General features: G+C 34.7%; 1 protein-coding gene across 4 annotated transcripts in view; it reads right to left on the bottom strand.

Annotated features, from left to right (window-relative positions):
- Positions 1-540: 540 nt before the first annotated feature.
- The window catches only part of LOC122162374 (neurabin-1-like), a 42331-nt gene continuing 17385 nt past the window's right edge, over positions 541-25486 (bottom strand). For 3 of the 4 annotated variants that reach the window (XM_042822666.1, XM_042822667.1, XM_042822665.1), the window contains exons 7-19: positions 24594-24737; positions 23029-23082; positions 20903-21132; positions 20063-20159; positions 19795-19984; positions 18914-19065; positions 16952-17285; positions 14614-14698; positions 14132-14203; positions 13363-13558; positions 7852-7968; positions 3939-4127; positions 541-1983 (exon numbers count right to left, since the gene is read on the bottom strand). In XM_042822666.1, coding sequence (XP_042678600.1) covers positions 1816-1983; positions 3939-4127; positions 7852-7968; positions 13363-13558; positions 14132-14203; positions 14614-14698; positions 16952-17285; positions 18914-19065; positions 19795-19984; positions 20063-20159; positions 20903-21132; positions 23029-23082; positions 24594-24737 — 2028 coding nt within the window. In that variant the 3' untranslated portion in view covers positions 541-1815. The remainder of the gene's footprint in view (positions 1984-3938; positions 4128-7851; positions 7969-13362; positions 13559-14131; positions 14204-14613; positions 14699-16951; positions 17286-18913; positions 19066-19794; positions 19985-20062; positions 20160-20902; positions 21133-23028; positions 23083-24593; positions 24738-25486) is intronic. The other variant, XM_042822669.1, reaches the window with a different exon arrangement.

Here is a 25486-nt window from a genome sequence, read left to right as displayed (position 1 = left end):
GTTAGCTGCAACAGCCCTGTATGCAAGCAAGCCATCATTTCCACTAGTCTCCTTCCTGAGAAACAAGCTCTTCACTGGGTGCAACACTGAGCTCAGAAGACTTAAAGAAAAGAGATAACACACAGATGTATTCCCTGCTCTGGCTGAAAGCACTTAATTGAGAAATAGACATCCTTGACTGGAGTAAAGAAAGCACAGTTTCAGTTGTGCAATTCTAAGAATTTGATAATTCCGTACTTCTAGTTCCCTTCTCTTTATCAGTAGGGCAGCGATCCTCCCTGGCTCAAGGTCTGAATTCGGAGTACAAACTCAAAGCTACAAGAGACAAAGTAAATAAGTTAAATAATTACATTCTCAAGATTTCTTCATGCACACAACTGAAAATACAGCCTTTCTTTAGAAGTAATTATTACCAAGATTCTTAAACTTTATTTTGGAAATGTATGGTGTGCAGAAGCATTTCCACACCATCCCTTTGCTAGAGTTCCCAAGACAGTTATACAAAAAAAAGGAAAATAAAGACTTGTGAAACACCAACAGTGAAGCTCATTCATTTAATTAAAATGAAAAACAGTCCATAGATTTAAAGGAGAACTTGGTCCACATACACAAATGGTACAAGTTTTGTTCTAGTCCATTCTATGGTAGAATTGATATTTTGTTTCTGGAATAATTCTAATTAAAGAAGTGCTGTTATAGTATCTACAAAACACTAAGTAAATATTCAAAACACCAATTCATGTTCTAAACTATATGGCGTATCAAATCCTCCTTTAAAGAGAAATAATCTGTAGTCTACAATTGAACATATTTAAATACAATGCAGAAACCCAGTGCTTCAGTGATAGTTTTTCTACAGTTCTTCCCTTGATATTTTAAGTTCGAAAAACAGTAAAGTTTAAAATTAGCAAATATATAAATTTGGTCCGCAAAAAACTTGTAGCAAGTAGAAAAGAGAAATACATGTATTGCAAATTGATCTTATTTGTAGCATAAATCTATAAAACTATGTATTATTTAGGAAAAAATAGGTTAAAAAAGATCTTATTTATAGGTTTAAACCTTGTCCCAATATCATAAAGGTAGTGTACAGAGAAATTAATATTATGATTAGTGTATGTAGCTTGTGAAAATATTTTTGTTATTTTCTCAGTAAATTGCAACACATGGAATTCAAAAACAACGTGCTACTACAGTGGACTTAGTGTGAAAATGAATCATCCCAGAAATACATGAATTTAAAGAAAATACTCCATAAATTTGAAATACATGTTTTCTTAAATTAATGTGACATTACTGTTTTCTTTCTTTCTTTCTTTTTTTTTTTTTTTTTTTTTAGACACTTTTCTCTATACATCTTCAGTGGCAACAGATAAACAGACTGTCACAAACTGAATTTGTTGGCAGGATTTTTCTATTGTCCCTCTACCAGATTCAACTCTATTAAATGCTAGTTGACTAATATTGGAATGATTTTAAATACAGTATTCTACTTTCCACAAATGTGTAGAAACTTCAATTAAGAGGGCATATGAGGTCTTAGAAGCACAAATATTACTTAAGGCAGGAAGTTAAATTACTATTAGTACAGGCAGAGTCAACTAGAAATGAAAATACTGAAAATATTTCATTTTATTGGGTTGTAATGGGGAGGGACTATAATGAAAAAGTAAAAAACAAATGAACAAAAAAACAAACCTACCATATTAAACTGTTGCACTTTCCCTTCTCCCCTCAATTGTACAATTATATACAAATCTGCTGAACTTCCTCAGAATGACACTAGTGTGAACTACGATTAGAGGCAGGGTCACATTAGCAGCTGGATTCAAGAGTGGTTACCACTCTGGCAGTCTTGCGAACTTCTCTCTCCTTCTTCTGAACTTTTTCCTTCTGTTTTTCCAGTTTTTCTTGTGTTTTCCTAATATCCTTAATTTTTTTCTTTATTGTTGATCGGTCATTTTGACTGGAAACTCCCAAAGCCTTTAGGGGTTTAAAAAAAAAAAAAAAAAAAAAAAAAAAAAGAGCACTTTGTTATTAGTTTTTCCAACAGCACTATCAACAGTATTTAAGCAAGAACAGTTTAAGGACGTGGGGTTTTTTTTGTTTGTTTTTTTTTGTTTGTTTGTTTTTAAACATACTGCAGAAATTTATATTCAGTAACTAGTTTTAAACTTCTGTTAAACACTAATTTTTTTTTAATTAGGAATGCTACTGAACTCAGTCGAGCCAGCAGTGTTTTTTAACTGCTTGAAAAAAAACAAATCAATGAAAGCTCATTCGAGGAAGTTCATGTTTCTTTTAAGGTTGCATCATGTAGATTAAAATAAATCAATAAAGCAGTTTAGTAACTAAAGACATCTTCACTACACATGGTGAAGACTTTAACAGTGTTAAAAACAAAGACCAAACCAATTCACCTAAAAGGAAGATGGGGCAGCTCTTTAACACCTGAATCTTTGGAATCTTTGTGTCATTCCTGAGAAGAAAATTTTGGGGGAAAAAAAAGAAAAAAAAAAAGAAGGGGCAACTACAACAGTGGTTGAAAATCTTTTCTGGCACGTAATTTGTTTCTTTATAACAAAGGTCCAGTGAGGGCTAATGGTAAATAGAAAATAAGTGCAACAAATTTCCACCTTTCCTAGACATTTCTTGTTTTGATGATGTAATATTGGAATTGTGTCTGTGAACACCAGTGAATCATTTCTATAAATGTTCGGTATGCTAACACTACACTCCCTATCATGGCAATGCTGGCAATGCTTTTCTTTAGCTTATCCTTCATTCAGAGATTTCTGTTCTGTTTACTTGTTTGTGTATTCTATTGTCTGTCTATGTTTTAGGGCAGCCAAACTTGGTCACTTGTAAGTACTGAGGATTTTAAGGTGTATTACAAAAAGCATAGACAAGTGCATGGCCAGCAATAGTGCACTTTGATTTTTGATCAGCAGATGGCAGCATCTGATTCCAAGCTACAGGTAGCAGTCTCACACCCTTTTGGAACTCTTAATAACATGAATTGTAAACTGAGTTACAAGCATTACCATCCCAAACTCCTCAGACAGACGTTCATTCGACAGGCCAGTAATGGTATTTCTTCTCTGTCTGAGGAAATATTTGATTACAAGATACAGGACATTTAGTGTTGAAAGTCTATTCTAAAAATACAGGTTGCATTTTAGAGACCAAAATTGGACACATTTTTTCCTCCCTGAAACACTCAAAGCCGGTTACTATAACTGATCATTAACAATACTTTGCCTTATGCTAAGATAGGCAAATAAACCTCATTTTAGTTGCACATCTTGCCTGTCCAGAACACAGATAATCTACTGAGAAATAAAAGCTTAAAGCTTTTCTAGCATCGTAAGGGACTCATGCCACGCATCTTCCAGAGGCAAAATGACTAGAAAAGGCTTAAAGTAACAATTCAATGCTTTAATTTTTACTTTTTTTTTTTCTTTTTTTTTCTTTTTTTTTTTTTCCAGCAGAAGTAAAAAATTAAAAGCAATTAAAGGTCATCACATACAGTTTTTGTTTTCCCATTTGAAGAACAGATATGAAAGAAATTTAGATTTCTAAAACTGCATCCTGCAATTCTATGCATTTTGCTTGGCTGGATCTTGTTTTCATACTTTATACTGAGATTGACTGTACATGTATCAAGCTCTTCCTTGGGGATATTTGCTGATTTTTATTTCCTTAAGATGAAACCAGGAATACATACCTTGTGAAAAGGCAAGCTCTTATTTATCAAAAAAATACTATCAACTATTAATTTCTCATCTAAGTATAGTCTCAAAGTATTTAAAAACCAAAACTCTGTCCCTTAAAACAAAACTCATGAAAACAGGAAAACAGATTTTGTAGTCACAAGAACGGCTGAATAAGCAATGAAAATTCTACAGTTACAAATCTATCCTGAGATATTCACATACCTTTAACTTATCACTGTCGAGTTGCATTAACTGCTGTCCATCTATGTTCATAGCTGTGAACTCTGTAATGTACTGCTCCATGTTCATTCCCATTAGCCAGTGGCAGACTTGCTGTGTGGTCCATTCAGAGATAGGTCTACTGTGCCACTGATTCTGCTTTCCTGTTGTTGTGAATTCATCATCTAACACCTAGTCAATTGAAAAAAGCCACTGTAAGCAGTATTTTACTTATGCTGGATTCTAGTTGTCAGTTGAATCTGGGTAACAAAGTATATTTTTAAACATACTGTAGCTTCAAAGGGACATAAACTGTTGAGATCACAGCTTATAGTCGGCTTGCCTAGGAGTTTGTTATAAACAAAATGACAATACAACAACATTCAACACAAAGTAAGTGAGAAACAGAGAACACAAATGGTTTTCTCTAAGAAATCACATTTTCATGAAAACCATTCTCAACAAATAGCAAAGCATTTGCTAAATTCAGTGTATGCAAACAACCAACACGTTCTATCAGTCAAAGTGGCTCAGTCCCAATACTAGATACTGGCCTATCAAGAAGAATCAGTCAAGTAGCACTCAGCTGTATTATTGATTATTTTTGAGGAAATCCAGAATACAATTCCAGCAGTCAAGAAATCTGACAACAATTCTAAGTACAGTTTTACTAAATGTGGAGCACTTCTATGGAGCAAGAACAGTTTGTTCTTTCATCTGATCCCATCATGTCATCAGTGTAAAGAGTCTGCCTAGTAGAAGGCCATCTGTCAAGAGCCTATAGCATTCCACTGATACTACGTGCCTCCAGCACACAGAACTCACAGAACAGCTCGCAGCCTCCATTTCAAATTGGCTTCTGAGGGGGGAAAAAGGTACTGCTGTTAGTCCTGATGCACTCTTTCACTTCATCACAAAAGAAAAGCCACACAAAACAGAGCTTAATATCTCTTACTTGAATGAGATCTCTCACTAGCTTTTTATTGAGTATGGGCTGCATTTAGAATTGAAGATTGCTCTATTAGGTAGCTTCCATAACTTACCAAGGATGTTTGTAAAAGCATCTCAAAGCAACCTACTTTGGACTTGTAGGTTAACACACATCACACAACATTTGTAAATGTGAAACACGGAAATAAGCATCTTTCTATGAATGAATTTGAGATGTGACCCTGTACGTTTCAGGTGAGCGGCTAACTACAGCTTCAAAATTGGAAGCGCCCTTGCAGAGCTAACTGCATGAACCTAAATAATTCCAGCAATCACATGAAAGATGGTGAGCCTTAGGTCCATCACATGGTCTGACATACAGTCAAAACTGGACCTGAGAGATCAAAATGGCATAATGGATGTACAAGCACAACTGAAAACTTCAGAGGACTTCATGCAGTTAGAAATGCTTTCGCTTTGTCTGTCCTATGAAACAAAGGAGAAGGGTTACATTAGGAGCTAGTGCAGATGCACGGGAATACACTTACAGAGCACAACAGTTTAGCAGAGGTCCTAATTTCTATAGTACAAGCATTTCAAAGGATTTTTTTCTTTTTTAACTTCAGAATAGCTTGAGTCTGGTCACACAGACTCAGTGGCCACTAGCAGATGGAGCACACTGGGAACACTCAAAGTGTGTGCCGATTTCCAAAGTGAAGACAAATAGGACAATCCAGAAATTTGCTTCAAAGTGGAACTCCTAATTAAAATGCTAATACAGACATAACAAATATGGATATATTGGCCCTCCTGATGTTCAGAAGAACAGTAATTTTCACAAAATAAAAAGGCTTTGGAGAAGGCTTTGCTTGAAGTGCTCTGTGCAGCACTTCTATCAAGAGAACTGGAGAACAGTATTTTCTGTGCAGGCTACCAAGATTGGGGTGCTTAGCACAGAAAATGAAGATAGAAATTACAACAGGAATTTGAAATTGCCCATTTATTTTTTAAATCATTTTAGATAATAGTACTCCTCAACCCATAGCTGTAATACAAAATATATATTGGTAACTTCTTTTGTCTTATACTAGCGAGTATTTATGAATAACATACAACAGATACAAAATTTTTTACATTTCATGCTTGACCTTTACCTCAGTATTGTGTGGTCTATCAGCAGTAAGAAAGAACCAAAAAAATATACTGCCAAAGCTTTTTTCTACAAAGGCTAAAAATTATACACGTTATATTTACTATTCTATTCCAGTTGGAACTCATTAATTTCACTAGAGCTATGCTAGCCATTCAGCTTCAGTTATGTATTTTCAGAGTACTGCAGATTCATTCCTTTCTCCAGCTGAATGCAGTCCCCTACAGAATGCCAAACAGCTCTCGGCACCAGCTCCTCCATGCAGCATGGATTGCATCAGCTAGCAGCCTGCACCACACAAGTCCTCCAGATGGTGCTAATAATTCCAACCATACTCCCAACATACTAGCAAACCCTGTATTTCATATTAGTAAGGACACAACCTAACATCATTTAGAAAATCGTAGCAAAAAGACAATCTTCATTAAAACACAATCATCTCCTCAGATAAGTGAGGGAGAAAAGGAATACTTATACAGTATAAATAAAACTTCTCCCTGCTGCACAAAAGCACAATTGTAACTTTTCTAGGTGTATAAATAGGAACAAGAGAAGTGTGGCAGAACAAGAGTCAGAATACTGATTTTTGAGTAATGCTCATTTGTCATTAACTAACACTCTCCCCCCTAAAACTGTTTACCTTCCAAAGGTAGTACTGTCCCAAACTACTTGTACATCAGTGAGTTTCCAAACCAGTCACTGCTGCAGCTGCCACCACACATGAATAACTTCAAATTCAGAAAGCAGAACTAGACCTACTTATGAAGAGTGGAAGCATGAAAGAACAATGTGCTCTCCTGCATAAAAACGTTAGTGATTCAGTAGGCAAGTATGGATGGACACCCTGAAGGCGTTCAAGACAAAAAGTACAACCTGAGGAAAAATGAATGCCATCACAAAATTTAAGAAGTTAAAATCTGTGAAAGAATAAGAGAGGTTACCACTAGTTCGCTGGACAACAAAATTGAGATGCCATTGCTCTGCCTAGCTGACTGCTGACCTGTCACCACCAGGTCACTTTCCCGAACTGTATGACAGAGTCTGCCCAGAAAAGGCTGATTCTTCCATGCTGTTCTCTTCCCCACTTCAAAGAGGTGTTTCCATCTCTAGTCCTTTAACAATTTCAGGATTTGTAGAGCAGAATGTAGTGCTGCATATTTATAGCATTGTTTTAAGACTGTTTTGACTTCTATACATTACCAGATTATTTTCACCAAAGCCTACTTTAATACAGCTAGTAGCAAACTCATTTATTAATTGCTGTTTTTTTCTTTCAAACATAAGTCACTATCGGTTTGGCTAGACCTCTAGCTCATTTCTGGCTGCATTCAGATTTGACAACTCCTAGTCTATAAAGCATTTAATTGATAAAGATGTCCATCAGTCAAACACCGAATGAGACAATAAATGAATATTGTTATCAAAGAGTAGATTTCAGGTTTCATCTGCACAAAAGAGGTCTCCACAAACCTGCACTGAGGTGAGGGTCCAGTCAAAAATGTTGTAGTTTTCATTCATCCAGAAAGTGACTTCAAATTAGTGGAACAGAAATGTCTTATGTTATAAATTAAAAACTGTAACTTGATCCTACAGGGCTCATTCCAGTTTTTGTGATACAATGGGGATCAAAACGCAAAAGCCAATATGGGGCCTTCAAGTACATGTTCAATAATGGCTTAGGATTTTTTTTTACAGCATTCTTCAACATTAAAATATGGAAAGAGTCATCCAGTTTCATGTAAAAAAAAAAAAAAGAAAAAAAAAAAGGGGATTCCATTAAACATGCTGTAGTATGAACAACATCAACAAGACACAGATACACACTTTGAAACTCACCTCATTTGAAGAGAAGGTTAAAGTGTGTGAACGACCTGACAGATTTGGTTCTGTCACTAACCCTGAAAGTTCACAACTTGGCTTGCTATGGTATGTATCATCTATGACAATTCTACTCTGCAAACAAGTGGAAATAATGTTTTATTAACTCACTCCTTGAAATAGCAGATCATAAGATGATATTCTAGTAATTTTGATTTTTGTAAAAAATAAAAATAATAAAAAAAAAATACTGTGACTATTATTTTTAGATCACACGTGAAAAGTATTCACTGGAACATGCTTCAGATCATTTTTTGTTTAACTTCTGAATTCAAAACCACCACAACAAAATACAAGCAATATCCCTGATAAGAGAACCTTGTGTGGAGAATCAGTCATAACCTGAAGTTATGTAGAAGTATATAAGCAAATACACACAATTACTCTGTCAGTGGGCACAACACTCTTGGGGAGAGGCAATCTAAGATTCAGGTAGTGGAACAGCTCGTGGTGGGTTTGTATTCACGTGAAAGCACTACAGATGTGCTTAAGAAGATGTTATTCTATCAGTGAGATAAAAATTGAAGTTCTAATTGTTTATGGTCATGAAGACTTACTTACATTTTGTATTTACCCACATCCAAACTACTGTCATAGGCAGTGGAACAAACTGGCTGTGTTGGCCCAATGAGCAATGAGAAGAGGAGTAGCAATGAGCTTTCAGCAGTTTACAGATCAAGGTTTAAATTAGTTCATGGATACAGAATGCAAAGCTTGCCTAAGGACAGAATTTATAGGACTCCCCTGTTCTGTGTTGCTGTTTATAACAGCTTCAGTTTTGGGGTGGCTACATTTGAGACACAGAATCATGTCATTTGAAAATCACCTTGATATGCAAACATACTATAGAGGTATGAAATATCTTTAGAAGCTTTTTTTTTCCTTAAGTAATACACTGTATCACAAGCTACGTTAAATCTTCTTCGTAGTTAAAATACTAGAAGTTGTGAAAACATCATTAAACTCCAATCATTAAGATGCGTTTACAAAAAAATGGTTCAACTCTGTAACCATAATTATGCAGTTCAGCAATCTGAAAAAATTACTTTCAAAAGAGCAAATTCTTCTGAAATAAAATTTTAACAAATATCATATTTTTATAAGGGAATAAAATTCCAATTTAAAGAATATTACATTGCATGTAATTAAGTTAGAAATATAACTAATTTAAGAAGTATTGCATTGAAAGAATGTAAAATCTTCATAGCATTTACTGTTTACATTCAGTGATTACTCTTGGTCTCCTTTGAAAATCTGGATCTCCCTGTCTTGGCAATAGCAGCTGAATCTGGGTTCAAACTGAGTCATCAGCCACTAGCTGTTAAATGGCCCCAGGTCACCTGGCCAGTCTGGGACTCTGGCTGAAAGCTATGAAAAAGCCAGATGCTACACCTGAAGACTTCACATTACTTTGGTAAGAAAATCCTTCTAAAGAAAACAAATGTGTTTTGCAGGATATTTTCTAATTTGACTAAATCAATCTCTAACCCAGATCCCAATTTCTACCTTATTTTTCCTTTAATGAGTGAAAAATAAATCTGTTGGAAGCATGTCTCATATTTCTACCTTTTAAAAATCTGTCTACAAACTGCTTACAAACCATAAGCAATTATTTACCTTTATTTCTGAAGTCTCTACTCAACTATCTAAACTTTGTAAGGATGCCATACCATATATATGTATAAGTAATCCGAAAGCCCATATTAATTTGATTTTAAATATATTTTTCAAACATAATTTATGCTTCTATAAAATAATTTGTTTGAAGTTTTCTTTATTGAGCACCTTCATATTTGTGTTCCCATTTCAGTTTAACCTGAACTCTGAATTTTCCAGATTATTCTATCTTAGTTTTGGGGGTGATAATTCAATATTTTCCCAAAAGTATTGATATACACTTCCACTCTTCACAGAAACAAACAACGACCACAAACAAAACAAACCACAATTTGACTCTTTCTGCTATTCCATCACAGTGTGACATTCTACATGATTAGTAAGATGTTTAACCTGCCGTACAGATTATTATAACTAATTATATTAGTTAGTTAAGGTGATTTAAATCTAATTATATAATTAAAATCTAATTGCACTCAACGTTAGGAGCTTCTTCAGTCTTTCACATGCAAAAATTATTACCAGAAACAAGATTATCTTTTGTCCATCAGTCTAATCTCAGCTAATTTCAACTCATAGAGAAGTGTATTGAGGAGCTCATATTTTAACCTCTCTTTTTTATTCCTTGCAGAGAAATTGTGAACAATTCAGAAACAAAGTTGTACTATGGAAAAAAAAAAAAAAAAAAATCGAAGAGGACAGGATAACAATCGAGCCTCAACATTTAATGAGATGAGGGGAAAAAAAAAAAAAGAAGAAAACATAACCAAAATAAAAGTATTTCAGTGTGTCAGCACCAGTTGTAAAGCATTCTCTCTTCTCTTTTTCCTGCCCCAGCTCGGGCCTTGATTTCCTCTTAAAGACTTAGAGCCAGTTGCAAAGACTTTTCATTCCTGAAGAGAGCTTGGATAGAAGAGATTTTATATGTACACTTCTCAAGGTTTAAGGTACAGAGATATATAAATAATTTACTCCACAGCATTCTTCATTGCAACAAAAATAAAACACTCCATACAAGTTTACAGAAGATAATCTGAAAGAGTGAAGAATGCAAACATTACATACATGTTTGTAGTGTTTTAGAGAACAGGCTGAAATCAATGGGCAGATTACATGAAGGGATTTCTTCAAGAACTCTAATTTAGAAGTTTTCTGAAGCTAAACTGTCTGCAAACAGATCACAGGATTTTTGTTTCCTGTGTTCCTACTTTTCATAGGTAACAAGAATTTGACTCAAAGCTTTGAAGGCCTATCAATACCTGAAGGGAACCTACACCCACGAGGGGAGTAAACTCTTCAAAAGGGCTGACAACAGCAGGACTAGGGGAAATGGATCCAAGTTGAAGGAGGGAAGATTTAGGTTGGATGTTAGGGGGAAGTTCTTTACAAGGAGAGTGGTTAGGCCCTGGAACGGGCTGCCCAGGGAGGTTGTGGATGCCCCGTCCTTGGATGTGTTTAAGGCCAGGTTGGACGGGGTCCTGGGCAACCTGATCTGAATGTGTGTGTTTGGTGGCCCTGCTAGGCAGGGGGGTTGGAACTACATGATCCTTGAGGTCCCTTCCAACCCGGGTGATTCTGTGATTCTGTGAAGGCTAAGTTTAGTATTATTTTAAGAAAACAAGATTTTCCAAGAAACAGTAATTCCAAGAAGTAAATTTCACAGAAACAGGAAACAGTTAAAGTATAACTGCAGTCCTTACACCATCAATCTTTAAACACAAATACACAAATGAGACAATGCCAAAGACTCAATGGCTTTAGAGTCTTACATCACAAGAGTTTCTACTTCTACCTCCTCATTAAAAGTGCTTTCATCTGCTTATATGTGACACCACAGGCATAAGAGCAGAAAATACTACCACCATGAAAAAGAATATTCTTTCCTTAAATTCTACTAAGGTAATTTTGTCCCTACCACTACACTGTTTTAGTAAGAAAACTCACTGCTGAATGGTCAGACACATTTCCTTCTCAGTTTTCGAGTCTTTTCACCACCAACTAAAGATTTCTTACTTATAGCACAAACTTAACAAGCAGGTTAGAAATTACGAAGATAAATCTTTCCAAGCAGCGTTTACTGTTACATTAAAAGCTTTAAGGAAGAAAAACACAAACAAACCAAAAGGTTGCAAAGTGAAAACAGCTTGACTTTGGAGAGGCTGTACATGATTTTAGGATCAATTGATGCATGATAATCTGTTCTTTGACATGGTCAGCTTTCTGTTTTACAAAGCAGACATGCAGCTAAAGACTACTATATGACTCCAGCTGCTGATTTGCAACTGGCACTAAGGAAAAGAGCAGAGCAGCTATTACATATCGGAGCAAAAGACAAAAGCTAAAAATAAAACAGTAGGCAAGAAACTAGCCGGAAGGTTAAAGTGATAAAAAGTCTGGAAAAGCAAACACATGAGAAAGAAAAGGTATTAATTCAGAGGACTGTGAAAGGGAAGAGAGAGGAATTAATTTGGTAAGATCTATGCATTTTTGATTGTTAACTAAAGTACATATAGAAACACATTAAAGGGTGCTTAAGCACATTTTGAGAGCTTATAGTAGAAATGCAGCAGGGGGATTTTTACTATGCTCTGAATAGTTGCTTGTATCAAGCAGAAAGGAGGAATTAAGAGGTGAAGAATGGGTTCTTCTGAGACAGTGACTCTTTGAAAGCTAAGCCACTGAATGTTTATCTACACAGAAAGTATCTTGATAACTTTGCTTCAGCCTATTAAGATATTCGCTTCAATGTGGTTCTTGCAATTCTGATATCTTTGGCTTATTTAATAAAATGCCTTAGCTTCAATAGAAGCAAATAACACAAGAAAGTATAAATACACAAGTCAGATGCACACACTGAACAGTACTCTGTGAAGGACAGCTCTACTTAAGGAATTAAAGGGTTCCTACTCTTATTACATTTTTATAGCAATGCGCGGTTCTAAACCCACTGTCTGTATTTTTTTGCAAACTTATGTACCGTGTATGTGCACAGCTTAATCATATGACAGCCACTGTAAATTCACACTAAGAAATCAGACAGTAGTTTAAAAACTGCTTCATGATAGGATTTTAGTGCACATTATATCTGCACACATGGAAAGCCAACTTGTTATCTGACAGTTACGCAAAACATCAGCAAACTCCACAAACTACAGCCCAGCATGTTTTTCTCTCTAATAACATTTAGGAAGAGAAGAAAGTGAAATAATTTTTTAGAAAATCAGAGTGAAGAAGTGTGAAACTTAAGAACAAACTTAGTTTTTGAGGTTACTTAAAATACTACAATTTTGAATCTGAAAATCCAAAGGAAACAAGAATAAAGGAAACTTGTTAAGAATATCACTAACAGTGTTACACTGAAAAAAGTTTTAATGAAACATTTAGACAGCACACATATTGTTTGTGGGCATTTCTTTCATGTAATTTTAATCCCACTACTGCCAATGCGTACACAAAGCTACAAAACTGGGACATTACTGAAGGTTTCACTAAACTTTTTTACTTCTCACACCCATTTCTTCCACATAATTTAAACAGCAAAGATGGGATTTTTATGGTTATAGACTGAACCACGTAATCTTACTGTTAAAGTTTGGTTAAACTGCTTTAACTATTGAATATTACAGTTACTCAGAAGCAATTTTCTGGAAGAGAGTTCTATAGATGTTTCTCTCAGCTTTAAATACTTCTCTTAAATGGAATACTTGTACAGACTCAAGCTTCTGCAGCCAAGTTTACAAGAGGTGATATCATCCAGGTCTGCCATCAAGATTCCACATACTAAGCACTACACATTTTACTTTGTCAAGATGCAACACTTAAATATTCAAAGCGCAAATTAGTCATCTTTACCTTGCTTCTGTTCTTGTCTTGACCATGTTCACAACTGTCCTGTCCACTCTGAGTAAAGTGCAGACTACTACTAGAAACCTGAGGCTCTTTGTGACTGTCTCCAAACCACGAGAAAGGCATGCAAGTGGGAACAGGAGAATCCGAGTCTGACGCAGACAGATTGTTGCCAGAATCATCCAACAGTTCTCGAGAACCTCTGAAATAAGTTAAGTTGTTTTTAAATAAAGCAAAAATGCAAACCCGCAAGGAAAGAAGCGAACAAAAATACACACCACTCACTTGCACCTGTTTCACAGCACAGTTGTTATTAAGAATGAAAACTGAGACATGCCTTTGAATATCCATGCAAAATAATTTGGGTTATTGGTTAAGATCTTTTTCAATATTTCACAAAAATAACTGAACAGTTTCAAATATTTGATAATTCACACAACATTCTTTTCCTTCGTAAGTAAAATACAGTTTTAGTATTTAAGATAGTAAGTATTTAAGAGTGTAACATGCTAGTTTTATGAGCCACTTTACAATGTAACCTTGATTTACTGTTTCCTCTATGCTACCCTTTTTACTTTAAATATTTTAAAACTTTATTTCCACTTTTTCTTATGTCGTGAGATCAGAAGCTCATCTCCATATTCCTATACTAATCTTTACAGAATTGTGCCACTGCTCCATTTGAATATACTTTAAGGTCAACCATTAATGATGATTTCAAAAAAATTCTTAGTTAAAATTCAGCACATATTACTGAAACAAAAAGAACAAATACCTGCTATCCAGAGAGCCTCTTACACTTTCTTTCTCTTGTTTCTTGCCCTTGCCCCCAGATTTCCGTAATCCACTGATGTGAGAAACACAATTTTCATGTAGTGTTTACATTTACACAGTGCAAAACTTTTTTCAGTCAGTTTCAACAGTTATAAAAAGCCACATTTGTATTGTTACACAGAGTGTGATTTTGTAGATTATGCATGCAATTAAGTATTCTCATTTATATTTAAGAACCATGACCAAATTCTGAAAATTCCTTTCAAAAAAATCACATATAACCAAGATAAATACAGAAAATACCCAAAGAAACTTAATATTCAGTGACTCAACAAAGAGAAAGACCATAATTTTACTGCTATATAAATGTGCATGAACCAGTACTACAAGATTTTCTCAACATTTTCTTCTCAGAGAATATGATGCTACCCAAAAGCAACACATAAAGCCATTGATCTCCAAACTAACACGAATCAATCTTACCCAAAATCTGGAAATCGCCTTTTGGACTTCCCTGATGATGTTCCTTCATTTGTTTCTACTGTTTTGTCTTCATTTTTTTTCTCTTCTGTTTTCCGTAGAGGAGTGAAAAATAAAAACGTTGTTCTAAAAATACTTGCAAGTTTCAAGCATTCATGATGAAAAATGCTTCTAAATAAATAAGATCCTAAAACCTGAGTAACAGTATTTACAACATTTAGTTATCTTCTACAGTTCTCTCCCTCATTCTGGGTCAGCAGCTAGTCCAGGCTAGCTATTTGGAACTTGGGCTAATGTATGCCTGCTGCTTGCTACAGAAAGCACGTCTGAGCAGCACACTAGCCAAAACATGGAAAGAAGCATTACTAAGATTTTTAAGCATTAGCTAGGACAGAGACAATTTCTAACAAAAATTACATCATAGAGATATGAAATAAGTAGGACGTATCTTGTTCAGAATATTAAAAGAAAGGTTTTGTCTGAGCTGTACAGTAAAGACAGCAGTTACAATCCAATGATTCTAAAAGATGCATCAAGAAGCTTAAATTTGTTATTTGGCTTTTGTTAACAGCCAAATGTTTCTATCAAACAATGATTAGCAGTGAGTACAGTGATCATAGTCCCTTTAATCTGTTCCTAGTGAGAAACAAGACAGATGAACAATGCTGCAATCCCCATAATGTTCAAGATCTATATGTTGTTTAAACATCTGCATCACATCTGGAAAAAAGGCCAATGTTAAAATTTTGCTGAGAACTGCAAATCAGTCAAACATACATTATGCTGCTTATGGTGCCAGTGTTCCACAGAAATATTTTAGGACCTTTAGTGACTATACATAGTCTGTGACATAGCTCTCCTCTATCTTATGTCAAGGCAAGTATTTAGACTTCTTAGGTTTGTAGTTTGAGCTGTTATCAACTGCTTAATTGAAACAGCATTTACTCTGTAAATGCCTTTTAGATGGGATTTTAAAAATGTGAAGTTGTCCATCTGTTTGCATATCAAAAAATGCTTAGAAAGGAACTTTTGCTTACAATCTTTGTTAAATGCATTCTTTTGTTCGTTTAATATCAAAGCCATATGCTATGCAATCACTATTGCTCATCCTAGATGAAGATTAGACCTTTTTCTTGTAACCGTATACATAAAAATTTATGCTTACAGACTGTTCAAATTTGGAATTTGGTTTGAGCAATCCTAATATTTGAAAATTTAATGTAGCAATAAACTGAAAACACCACAAATATTAGTCAAGATCCTTGATTAGTCAAGATCTTTTAAGAACAGAAGCTTAAAGTAAGTATTCTAAGATTAAGGCCTAGATAAAGAACGTAAGTAGCAAAAGCAATGCAGTGCTCCCATGAAAAAAGAGACATTTATTTAAACTGGGAGAGTTTATTAATATCTGCTTAATATTTGCAGGAAATTTAAACATTCACATATTTCTTACATTCTATTTATACAAAAAATACTACACTGATATTACTGTTTGATACTACTCTGATAAATATGTACATGAAAACAGACTAAAAAAATAAATTCTAATCCTTAACAGAACGCCTTGAAAATTCTGGCTGACATCCATTCAGATCTCAAAACACCTTATGAGTTTTAAATTTTTATGATATTTAAGGGAGCCTGATCCCAGCATATTTAATGGATATACAAGTGATTTGGCAGCTCTATTGAGTACTCTCAAAAGCAACTTTTTAAATACATACTACATTACTTCAGTAGTGTCTTGGCAAAGGCCAAGAATTGGCTCTGCTTCCAAAGCTGCTGTTTGTAATCAACAGACACTCTTCTCAAGGAAGAGGAACTGACTGGCTATATATTAAATGCAGCAACAGTAAACAAATTCATCTCAGGTAGAGCTGACAAGAGAAAGTTACTATCTTGATGTCCACACTGGAGGGCTTAAACATGACTTTATGTGGACAAATGTTCAGTTTTAACTTCCTTTAAGTGCTTAAAAGCTTGCAAATTGCTGTGTTTTTTATTTGTTTTGTTCTTACTAATCATCAGGTTCTGAGTACTAAGAATGGCAATCTCTCCAGTATAATGACTGTGGTTAATCCTTCCTCCTCTTTTGATCCATTTAAAGAACTATGTTCACTTCGGTACATCTAATGGAAACTCAAATAAAACAGAATAAAATGGTCTTGCATACATTCTTGCTAACTTTAGACTTTCCTGAAGAGTTAAGAAATGGGTTTAGAACAAGTAATTAGTAGTCAGTTTCTTTTCTTACTAAGTAGTTTATTGCTCAATAATAATTTATATCTAAAACGATAGCGATTCCAAAGTATTAAAATAATAATAAAGTCTTAGGTCTTACCCTTGGCCTCTTTTCCTTTCCCTTTTACTTCTCTTTGCTTAACATTCTTGGTATACCCTTGAGGAGAATTTGGAGCCATCTCTTCAGGAGTAGGTGAATGGGTGGTGGTTGTGCTGTTTTCGCTGTTTGGTTTGTGTACTGGAGAAGAGTGTGTGGAAGCAGAAGGACTTGACTCTAAAGGACTTTCTGTACTTTGTGTTTTTTCAGGCTTTTCACTCTTTCGCTCTACGTCATCCAAATGAGGCAGAGTTAATTTTTCACTTATTTCTGAGATCTTCGTTAGACATAGAGTAGAAACTTCTCTGCTGAGAACAACATCTTCTGAATCCTCATCCTTCAAGAAATTCAAAAGTCACTTTATAAAAGTGATATAGAATCAGTTGATTTTTTACTTTTTCATTTAACCTTTTGCCATGATTTAAGGATATCCTATGTTATGCACAAACTTGCTCAGTTCAGAAAATTACAGTTACAATTTTAGCTTGATGAGTTGCAGATGTCATCTAAATGACAGAAAGCTGGTTTTATAGGCTCCCATAAGCTTTTGCACATTCAAATCATCTTTATCTAGACAATTTAGAAAGATTCTATTATATATTGCATATTCCAAATCAGTTTTAAAACCCTTTCAAACCAAGTAATTCTCCCTCTGCGACAGGTACTCATATACCAGTTGTGTACCTTTGTATCTACAACTGTCTTCCCCCTTACATCCTGCACTCACGTGCTTATTCTCACGTTAAAATCTCTGCAAGATTCTGTAAGTTCATGAACAAAATTGTTTATGGTTTTTTTCCCCCTCTTCTCTTTCACTTGCTCCATTAAAGGAGACAGTTGATGCCCAGAATCTACTTCAATTAGAATTTCACTGGTAATGACATCAATGTGTGGATAAGTACTTAATCATGATATTAGCCAAGATGACAGGCTTGCCATGGAAAAGGGCCATCTTCAGGGAGAACATAAATACAGACCATATGATTATCTTACATCAAAGAAAATTAGAATAGAATCACACTACGGGCAAACTTTACTGGTTTTCTTTACTGCTAGCAGATGAATGAGTAGAAATAAAAATACAGATAGAGACCTTAAGAGCTATCAGTATTACACTGCTATTTCATAACACCAAATTACATCCTTGAACAAAATTTATAACTTCTAACTTTCAGCTTTCTCAAATAGAATGAGAATGCTGCGACATATTTTTGTGAAAACACAAAGTCAATAAAATCAAATAAAGAGTTCGTGAAATTGCAAAACCAACGTTCCCAAATTTAAATTCAACCAAGACGTCTGAAAAAAGAGAAGGCTGAAAGTGAAGGGGACACACAAAAAGGGCACACCACCAAGGGAAGCTACTAAGAGAAGTCCCAGATTCATATAATTATTATGAATGAAAAACCATGCTAAGAATAGGTAGCCATTGTACAAGTAGAAATGGAAACAGAGTTTGATATTGTTAGATGCACCACTGGGAATTTAAGAGCAGACAGAAGGACAGAAGTTAGATAGGGCCACAAATTGCATTAGAACATTTTACTGCTACATTTTGTTACAGACATAAGTGATTACATATAGAATAAAATATTTCAGAAAAAGTTTAGTTTTTGAAGAATATTTCCAATTATTGATAACTTGTTTCAGACGAAGGGATTGCAGCATAGATAAGCACGTTCCACAACATACCACTCTGGTACTATGTCAGAATTTTTCAGTAAAAATGGCATATAGTACACTTGAATACCTCTTTGCTAACTTCAAATTAACTATGCTACAACAAACTTGCCACAGATCACATATGTGAACCTGAATAAGGCCTTTTCACTTGACACACATCATAAAAATCTCATGCTTTGGCACAGTCTGAATGAAGCTTCGACGTCGCTTCAAATTGAGAATACAAGTAAAACTGAATTTTTGAACGCTTTTGAACGCCTAGTTTTCTACTCATAGCGGTACCTGTAGACTCGCAGTCTGTTGTCCAGCCCCAAGAGTTTCTTTCAGCTTGGATCGAGAAGGTGGCTGGCGTTTTACTTTCAAAGCAAGCTGAGCTTTTGCTTTGTGGGCACTGGTGTCTAATCTGGGAGTATCCCCAACAAAAGCATCAAAATCTGTAACAAATACGTACTTCTTTAAAAGAGTATTAGCATGCAAGTTCTCCAACCCACACTTCAGAAAAATATTCAGAAGCTAATCAGCAGATGGAATAATCCTGATTTATTAATATATGACAATACTATTTTTATAATGTTGTAATATTTTATCATTGTGATTAAAAATAACTGACTAATTTGAATTTCAACCAGATTTCTTCAATTTTTTTCTTCAAATAAAATCAGTCAGGATTGTAATCATTGTATTTATGTCTCAAATACTTAATTTTATTCTCAAACTGATGAGAATTTATGCCCCAAATATACTTTCCTTTGAGATAAAGACCCTTTAAAAAGTACATAAGCACCAACCAAATCTTGTTAAAATATACGTCTCATTTGAAACACTGTCTGATATTTGATAAAGTTCTGGGAATACAATCACTACAAAACTTAAATCATGAACTATGGCTTATATAAAAACTTTCTACAACCAGCAGAACTGGACTTAAACTGAAATATGTCAACATTTTAGCCTTGCCAATATTATTGATTTCACTACTAGATAACATGAGGAAAAGTAAATATAGTCATCTTCCCTCCTCCCTCCATAGTCATTTAAGAAATTCTGAAAATGTTGGAGGACCTCTTATCCAACAAGATTATGGTTCTGTTAATAAAGAAATCACCACACATATTAATGCTCCCTAGCTTCTGTTAAGTGCAAATCAAAGATCTAACACTTACCAGAAATCAACATCTCTGAAGAATTTACTCTTTCCTTTACTGATTCTGTTTCTTTTTCACTCTCTTCTCTCATCTTTGACTGCTCATTATGCTGGTTTGGATTTTGACAACTGTCTTCCAATAAACTCCCACTTCCAAACAGATATGGCATCTTCTCATAAACTATTAGTTTGTTTTCAAGCTCTGAAATCTGTAAGAATTGAAGTGTAGAAGTGAGACAAATCCTCTAGAACGCAGATGTTTGTTTTTAAATCTAACAATGTGTTACCTTTTCCTGATACACTTTCAGCTGTTCTGCATATTTCTGGTCTCTCTCTTCAAGTACCCTTAAATGATCCTCCTCTTTTTTCAGAAATTCTATTTCCCTGGTGAAAAGGAACATACATACATATGAAACAATAATATGCAGAAATGTAGAAAAATACAGAAAATAAATATGCCCAGTCGCATTTATTAAAAATCTTCCTGTTAGTAAGTACACTGAAAAAAATCAATCTGTACTGTGTCATAGATTCATATATTTCATAGTGTCACAAAGTGGTGCATATATTTGCGTATATAATATTTACTTTATCACAGAATAAGTCACTTACGACACTAATTCACTCTGGGCTGAAAAACACTTGACCTTAAAAACTGGCAATCAAGTTGCACATCAAATATATGCAGAACTTTAATAATTGGATTTTACTTCCACAAACATACACACATGCAGCATTTTCCTTCCAAAAGCTATGGTAGATTTTCTTACAGACAAGTAAATAACATTTTAATTTTCTATTTGGTTTCTCCTAAAGAAATCGCAATGATAGGTTATACATTATTTCTAAAAAGAAATAATGATTGCCAAAAGGAAATAGAATAAATAAATAAATAGAATAAATAGAATAAATAAAAGCTACTTTTTCATGCAAGGTAGACTCAAAAGCAGCAGCAAAACTTTTGAAAAACCTTTTCAGAAGTTGACTGAAGATATGGAAGAATCGAGCATGTATAGCCCTCTGCCAAATGACAAAAAGTGTGTTAAGCAAATCATACCTTTACATATTTTTGTTAGTTTTTCCTCTGATGTACAAAATATGTGAGAAAGGAAGAGAGACCTACTTACTTTTGTTGGTAATCCTTGAGCAGTTTCTTGGCCTTGTTGTATTTCTTTTCAAGGGCATCACATTGTTCTTGAGTTTCTTTAAGATGCTCATTTACTGTTTTGCACAAACTCTGTGCTTCTAACCAGTAGGTCTCCAACTTCTTAATTTTCTCCTTGCTTTCCTCTAAGTTTTGCTGAAGTTGGGCTTTATTTAATTTCCATTCACTTTTTTCTGCTTCAACAACTTCTAACTGAAAAGATTGAGAATTAATAAAATAATCTAAACTAAAAGATGAAACAAACAGTACATGTTTAGTAGAGAACAGTTAATAACGACTTATCAATAACATCAAAACAAGACACAGAACTTTTAAAGAAATCATATCAACTCCTGCAAACCTTGCTAATCCAAGTAAGTTCTAGAACTCAACTCTCAGGTGTCTTTCACTACTTTCTCATTAGTATTGCTTCCTTTTAAAAGAGTTAAAATTAGTAAAATCTTTACTGTTATTTGTTAAATAACTCGCCATCTCCATCCCTGGACAACCTATTTTGAAATAGTTGCAATCCAGCATTTACTTACTGCTAAATTTTCGATTTGCCTTAGATTAATACCTATAAATGGTATTGAAGAAGGTATCTTACCTAACAAACTCCTTAAACAATTAGCTATCCAATTACTTTTTTATAGCATTCAGTACTAAACATCACCGATTTCTTTCTCTTGGTAGCAATCATTATGGCATTCTTAATGATGGGAGTTACAATTTCCCTTCCAAAATGCTTTTTGGCAGTGAATGTTCTTGTGTGTATTTGAAATAGTATAAAGACCAGCTCTCCATGCTACTACTTTGTTACCAACAGCTTGTTTAATATAGCTAATGAGAACAGTAGATCTTCCCTGACACTTTAATAAGACAAGGTCATCTTAACGAAGTATTATATATCCCTGGATTGATAACTAACAAGAAAATTAAGCAATCCCTCAACAAATGAAAGAAATAAGCCTCCTTCAGCTTAACAGCAGTCATGGTATGGAAATGAATATTAATCAATATGAAGTTCTCTGGGCCTGGCCACCTATCTTGGAGATACTATTTGCACTAGGGAAACTGCTGCTTATGAAATCAGGTAAGATCACCTCCTGATGGAACAGAGATGTTGGAAGAATGAAACATTTACTGAATTTTTTAAAAAATGAGGCAAAAGAGTTATACTAATACCAACATTTTTAACAGTTTTTTTAGCAAACCAGTGGGCTAAACATCAGGAATACTGCAAGAAGGAATACCATCAGAAGGTTAAATCAAAACTATCATAAGAACACAAAGTTTCAGATGCTGTGACTTTCCACACCTAGAGCTATAAAATTTTGCAAAGTGCAGGAAAAACTCCAGTAGATATTGTTATTCAAATTATTGTAATCTGAAGCTTTATCTTAGCCATGTCTCCTGCCACCCTCCTCCAATGGCATAGTGTGACTCATCCTAAAGCACACATTCCTTGTCAAGAAAACACTGAAGGATAATGGAATAAAAGCAGCTGCTCACCTACAGCAAATATTTCTAGAAAAAGACCATGCACAGATCTGCATCAATGGAAAAAGTAGCAAAAAGAACAAGAAACCTTTTCTCAGATAACTCAGAAGTTATCCAATCCTCACTGGGAAAAAAAAAAAAACAACAACAAAAAACCTACTGGAAAAATCTCTTTCCTCAAAGGTGGTCGAAATGTGGGAGAGGTTAAGATGGCAAAGAAGGTAACAGAAACAACTTTCTGGCAACAGAAAGTCAGGCACTAACCACTATCTACAAATGCCAAGTCCATACTCAAAAAACAGGTTCCCTGCATTGAAAATATTCTCTCACTTGGTTGCAATCTTGCTTCACAGAGTGCCAGCTAAATTCAGTTTGATGGTAAGCAGTAATACTAAAGCATTCATTTTAAAATGGCACTTTTCCCAGCCCCTATTTGAGGATAGGTCTTCAGAAATACCTGTCTTGCTTAACACAGTAAAACAGCCTGAGGCCTAAAACAGATTGCTGCCCCTCGCATTCAGCTTATTCCTGGTAAAATTTGCTGTTAGAAACAGTAATTAAAAAAAACAAACAAAAAAACAACTCAGTCACAATTCTTTGAAAACTTACCTTCTCCTTCAGTTGATTCACTTCAGCTACTGTTACTGCATGTTTTAACTGCAGCTGAAACAAACAAATACAAACTTGCAGGAGCACACAGGAAATGATACTTGAAATGCAAGTTTCAATGTTTGTTTAATCTCCCTCACATTAAGTCACCTTATTTTTCAATTACAGAAGAAGTAAACGTGAACTTAAAAAAAAAGAAGTTAAACTACATCATCACCTATGATATAGAAAAAATGTTGAGTTTTTAACATTCGGATAAGTGAGGAGGTTAAGATAACATTTCAATGTTCTAGGAAAATGAGAAGGCAATAATGCAGTTATGACAACAACTTGTACATAGAATCAAGTAAAAATGTAACAATATTTTTTTTTTTTTTTTAAACTTATCAGCACTGACAAATAAACACACAAGGTTTGATTTGAAAGTAAGCTTTGTACTTCAGAACAGAAATCTTCATAGAACAGTTACAGATGGATAAAGGCTACATCTGAACCAAATGTAAAAATTACTTTTAACGTGACAAGGAAACAGCATGCATATGAGTGTAAAGGTTTTTTCTGACAATTGTCAGTTATTTCTTACATTTAACTCTCCATCTATTAACCTGGGGGGCCTTTTTACTTTTTAGTAAGGCATAATATACTGAATATTAAAATAGATGTATCCATAAATTAAAATCCATAACTGAAATTATGTTCATAACAGTGTGGTAATGATTCTAGCTGGGAATTCAATAGCACCCCAAGTAAATATGACACTTTTAAAGATGCCATACATAGTATCTGTGCCTCTCACAGAGAAGATGTAAATGCTCTCTATTTGAATTTTCAAACTATTGATCACTTTCTCAACATCAGGATTACCCAGAAAACAAACTTGAGAAATTCTGTAAATATTGATCTTTTATAAAAATAAATATGTACAAATAGCTTCTGAAAGTGCCAAGCTGGGACCAGACAGTTTCTTTGCAGTGTATTTTTTTTCTCTTGAATAAAAGTCACAAGTACTTAAAGCTACCAAAAAACCCACAGGCTCCTCCATGCCAAACACTGTACCACTTAAATCCCAGAATATAATCCACAGGCCTGAATAAGGCCAATAAGCTCTTTAATAAACCCATTGGGAAAAAGGATCCCAATTTTCCAATTATGTCAAGTAGGGAATCACATAACGGAACCTCCTACTTGTTCCTAAGTAAGTTCTTTATTTCCAACCTTTCCCCTTCTCACCAAAATGTAACAAAAAAAAAAAAAAAAAAAAAAAAAAAACACCAAAAAAACAAATCAGAGGAAACAACTTGGAAAAACCCTCTAAACCAAAATCAGACCTATCTCCAGAATCAGCTACTTCTATGTACACAGACCTCATCAACTTCAGCAACCCTCAGGATGTGGGAAGTCTATGTTTAAAGGGACATTTCTAAGAGAAATTTACTGCTTCCACTGGGAAAATAAACTCAAAACCACAACGATGGGGACACGAAAAATCATAGAATATTCAGATTTTCCCTGGTACATCACAAAGAATAGTAAAAAAAAAACCAAAAAAACTGCTACTACTATACCTCTTTAAATTTAAGAAGAGATTGTGCTGAATCCATATCCAGTGGTAAACTGATATCTTCGTTTTCAGGAAGATCAAAAACTTCCACAGATTTTTCATGTAAATGTGATTCATATGTATCATCATCATCATCACACTCATCATCCTGGAAAAAAAAAAAATTTAGAAAAACATGACATCCAATAACATACAGAGTTTATAACACAAAGACAAGGATTTTCTAGGAAGAAGGAAAAGTCAGAGGAGGGTGACAGAGAGCCTGAGAGCAACTTCCACATGGGGAAAGGCTGAGAAACCTGGGTGTGTTCAGTCCAATAAGCACACAGCACCTAGGCTTCCCACCAAACAAGGGGTGACGGGCAGAAACCAGAACACAGGAAGTTCCACACTAACACAAGGAAGAACTTCTTTACTGTTAGAGTGATGGAGCACTGGAGCAGGCTGCCCAGAGAAGTTGTGGAGTCTCCTTCTCTGGAGATATACAGGATCCATCTGGATTCCTACCTGTGCGACCTGCTGTAGCAAACCAGCTTTAGCAGGAGGTTGGACTTGATGATCTCCAGAGGTTCCTTTCAACTGCTACAGTTCTGTGATTAATGCAAAGAACTGCAAAACTTCTTTACTAGTTACTAATCCTTTTTAGTTTCTTCTATCTGTGATAACTTTTAAAGGAGGTTTGCAAATATTTCCATCAAAATTCCTCAGAAGAGAGTTAAGTAAGCCACAGACAACAAGATTCACAGCTCATGTTTAAAAATATCTTTTGGATTATTGGTGAATATAGCAAGTAGTCATAACTGCATACGTTAATAAAGCTTGTGTATTAGTTTTGTATTTTCTCTTTTAATCAGCTTGCCTGTTTTATCTTTTTTTTTTTTTTTTTTTTTTTTTTTT

Source organism: Centrocercus urophasianus, unplaced genomic scaffold (genome assembly GCF_019232065.1).
Source record: "Centrocercus urophasianus isolate 14NV4802_14NV808 unplaced genomic scaffold, USGS_Curo_1.0 seq_20, whole genome shotgun sequence".
Classification (NCBI taxonomy): Eukaryota; Metazoa; Chordata; class Aves; order Galliformes; family Phasianidae; genus Centrocercus; species Centrocercus urophasianus.
The sequence above is the reverse complement of the archived record's forward strand: the minus strand, read 5'-3'. Positions and strand labels throughout refer to the sequence as shown.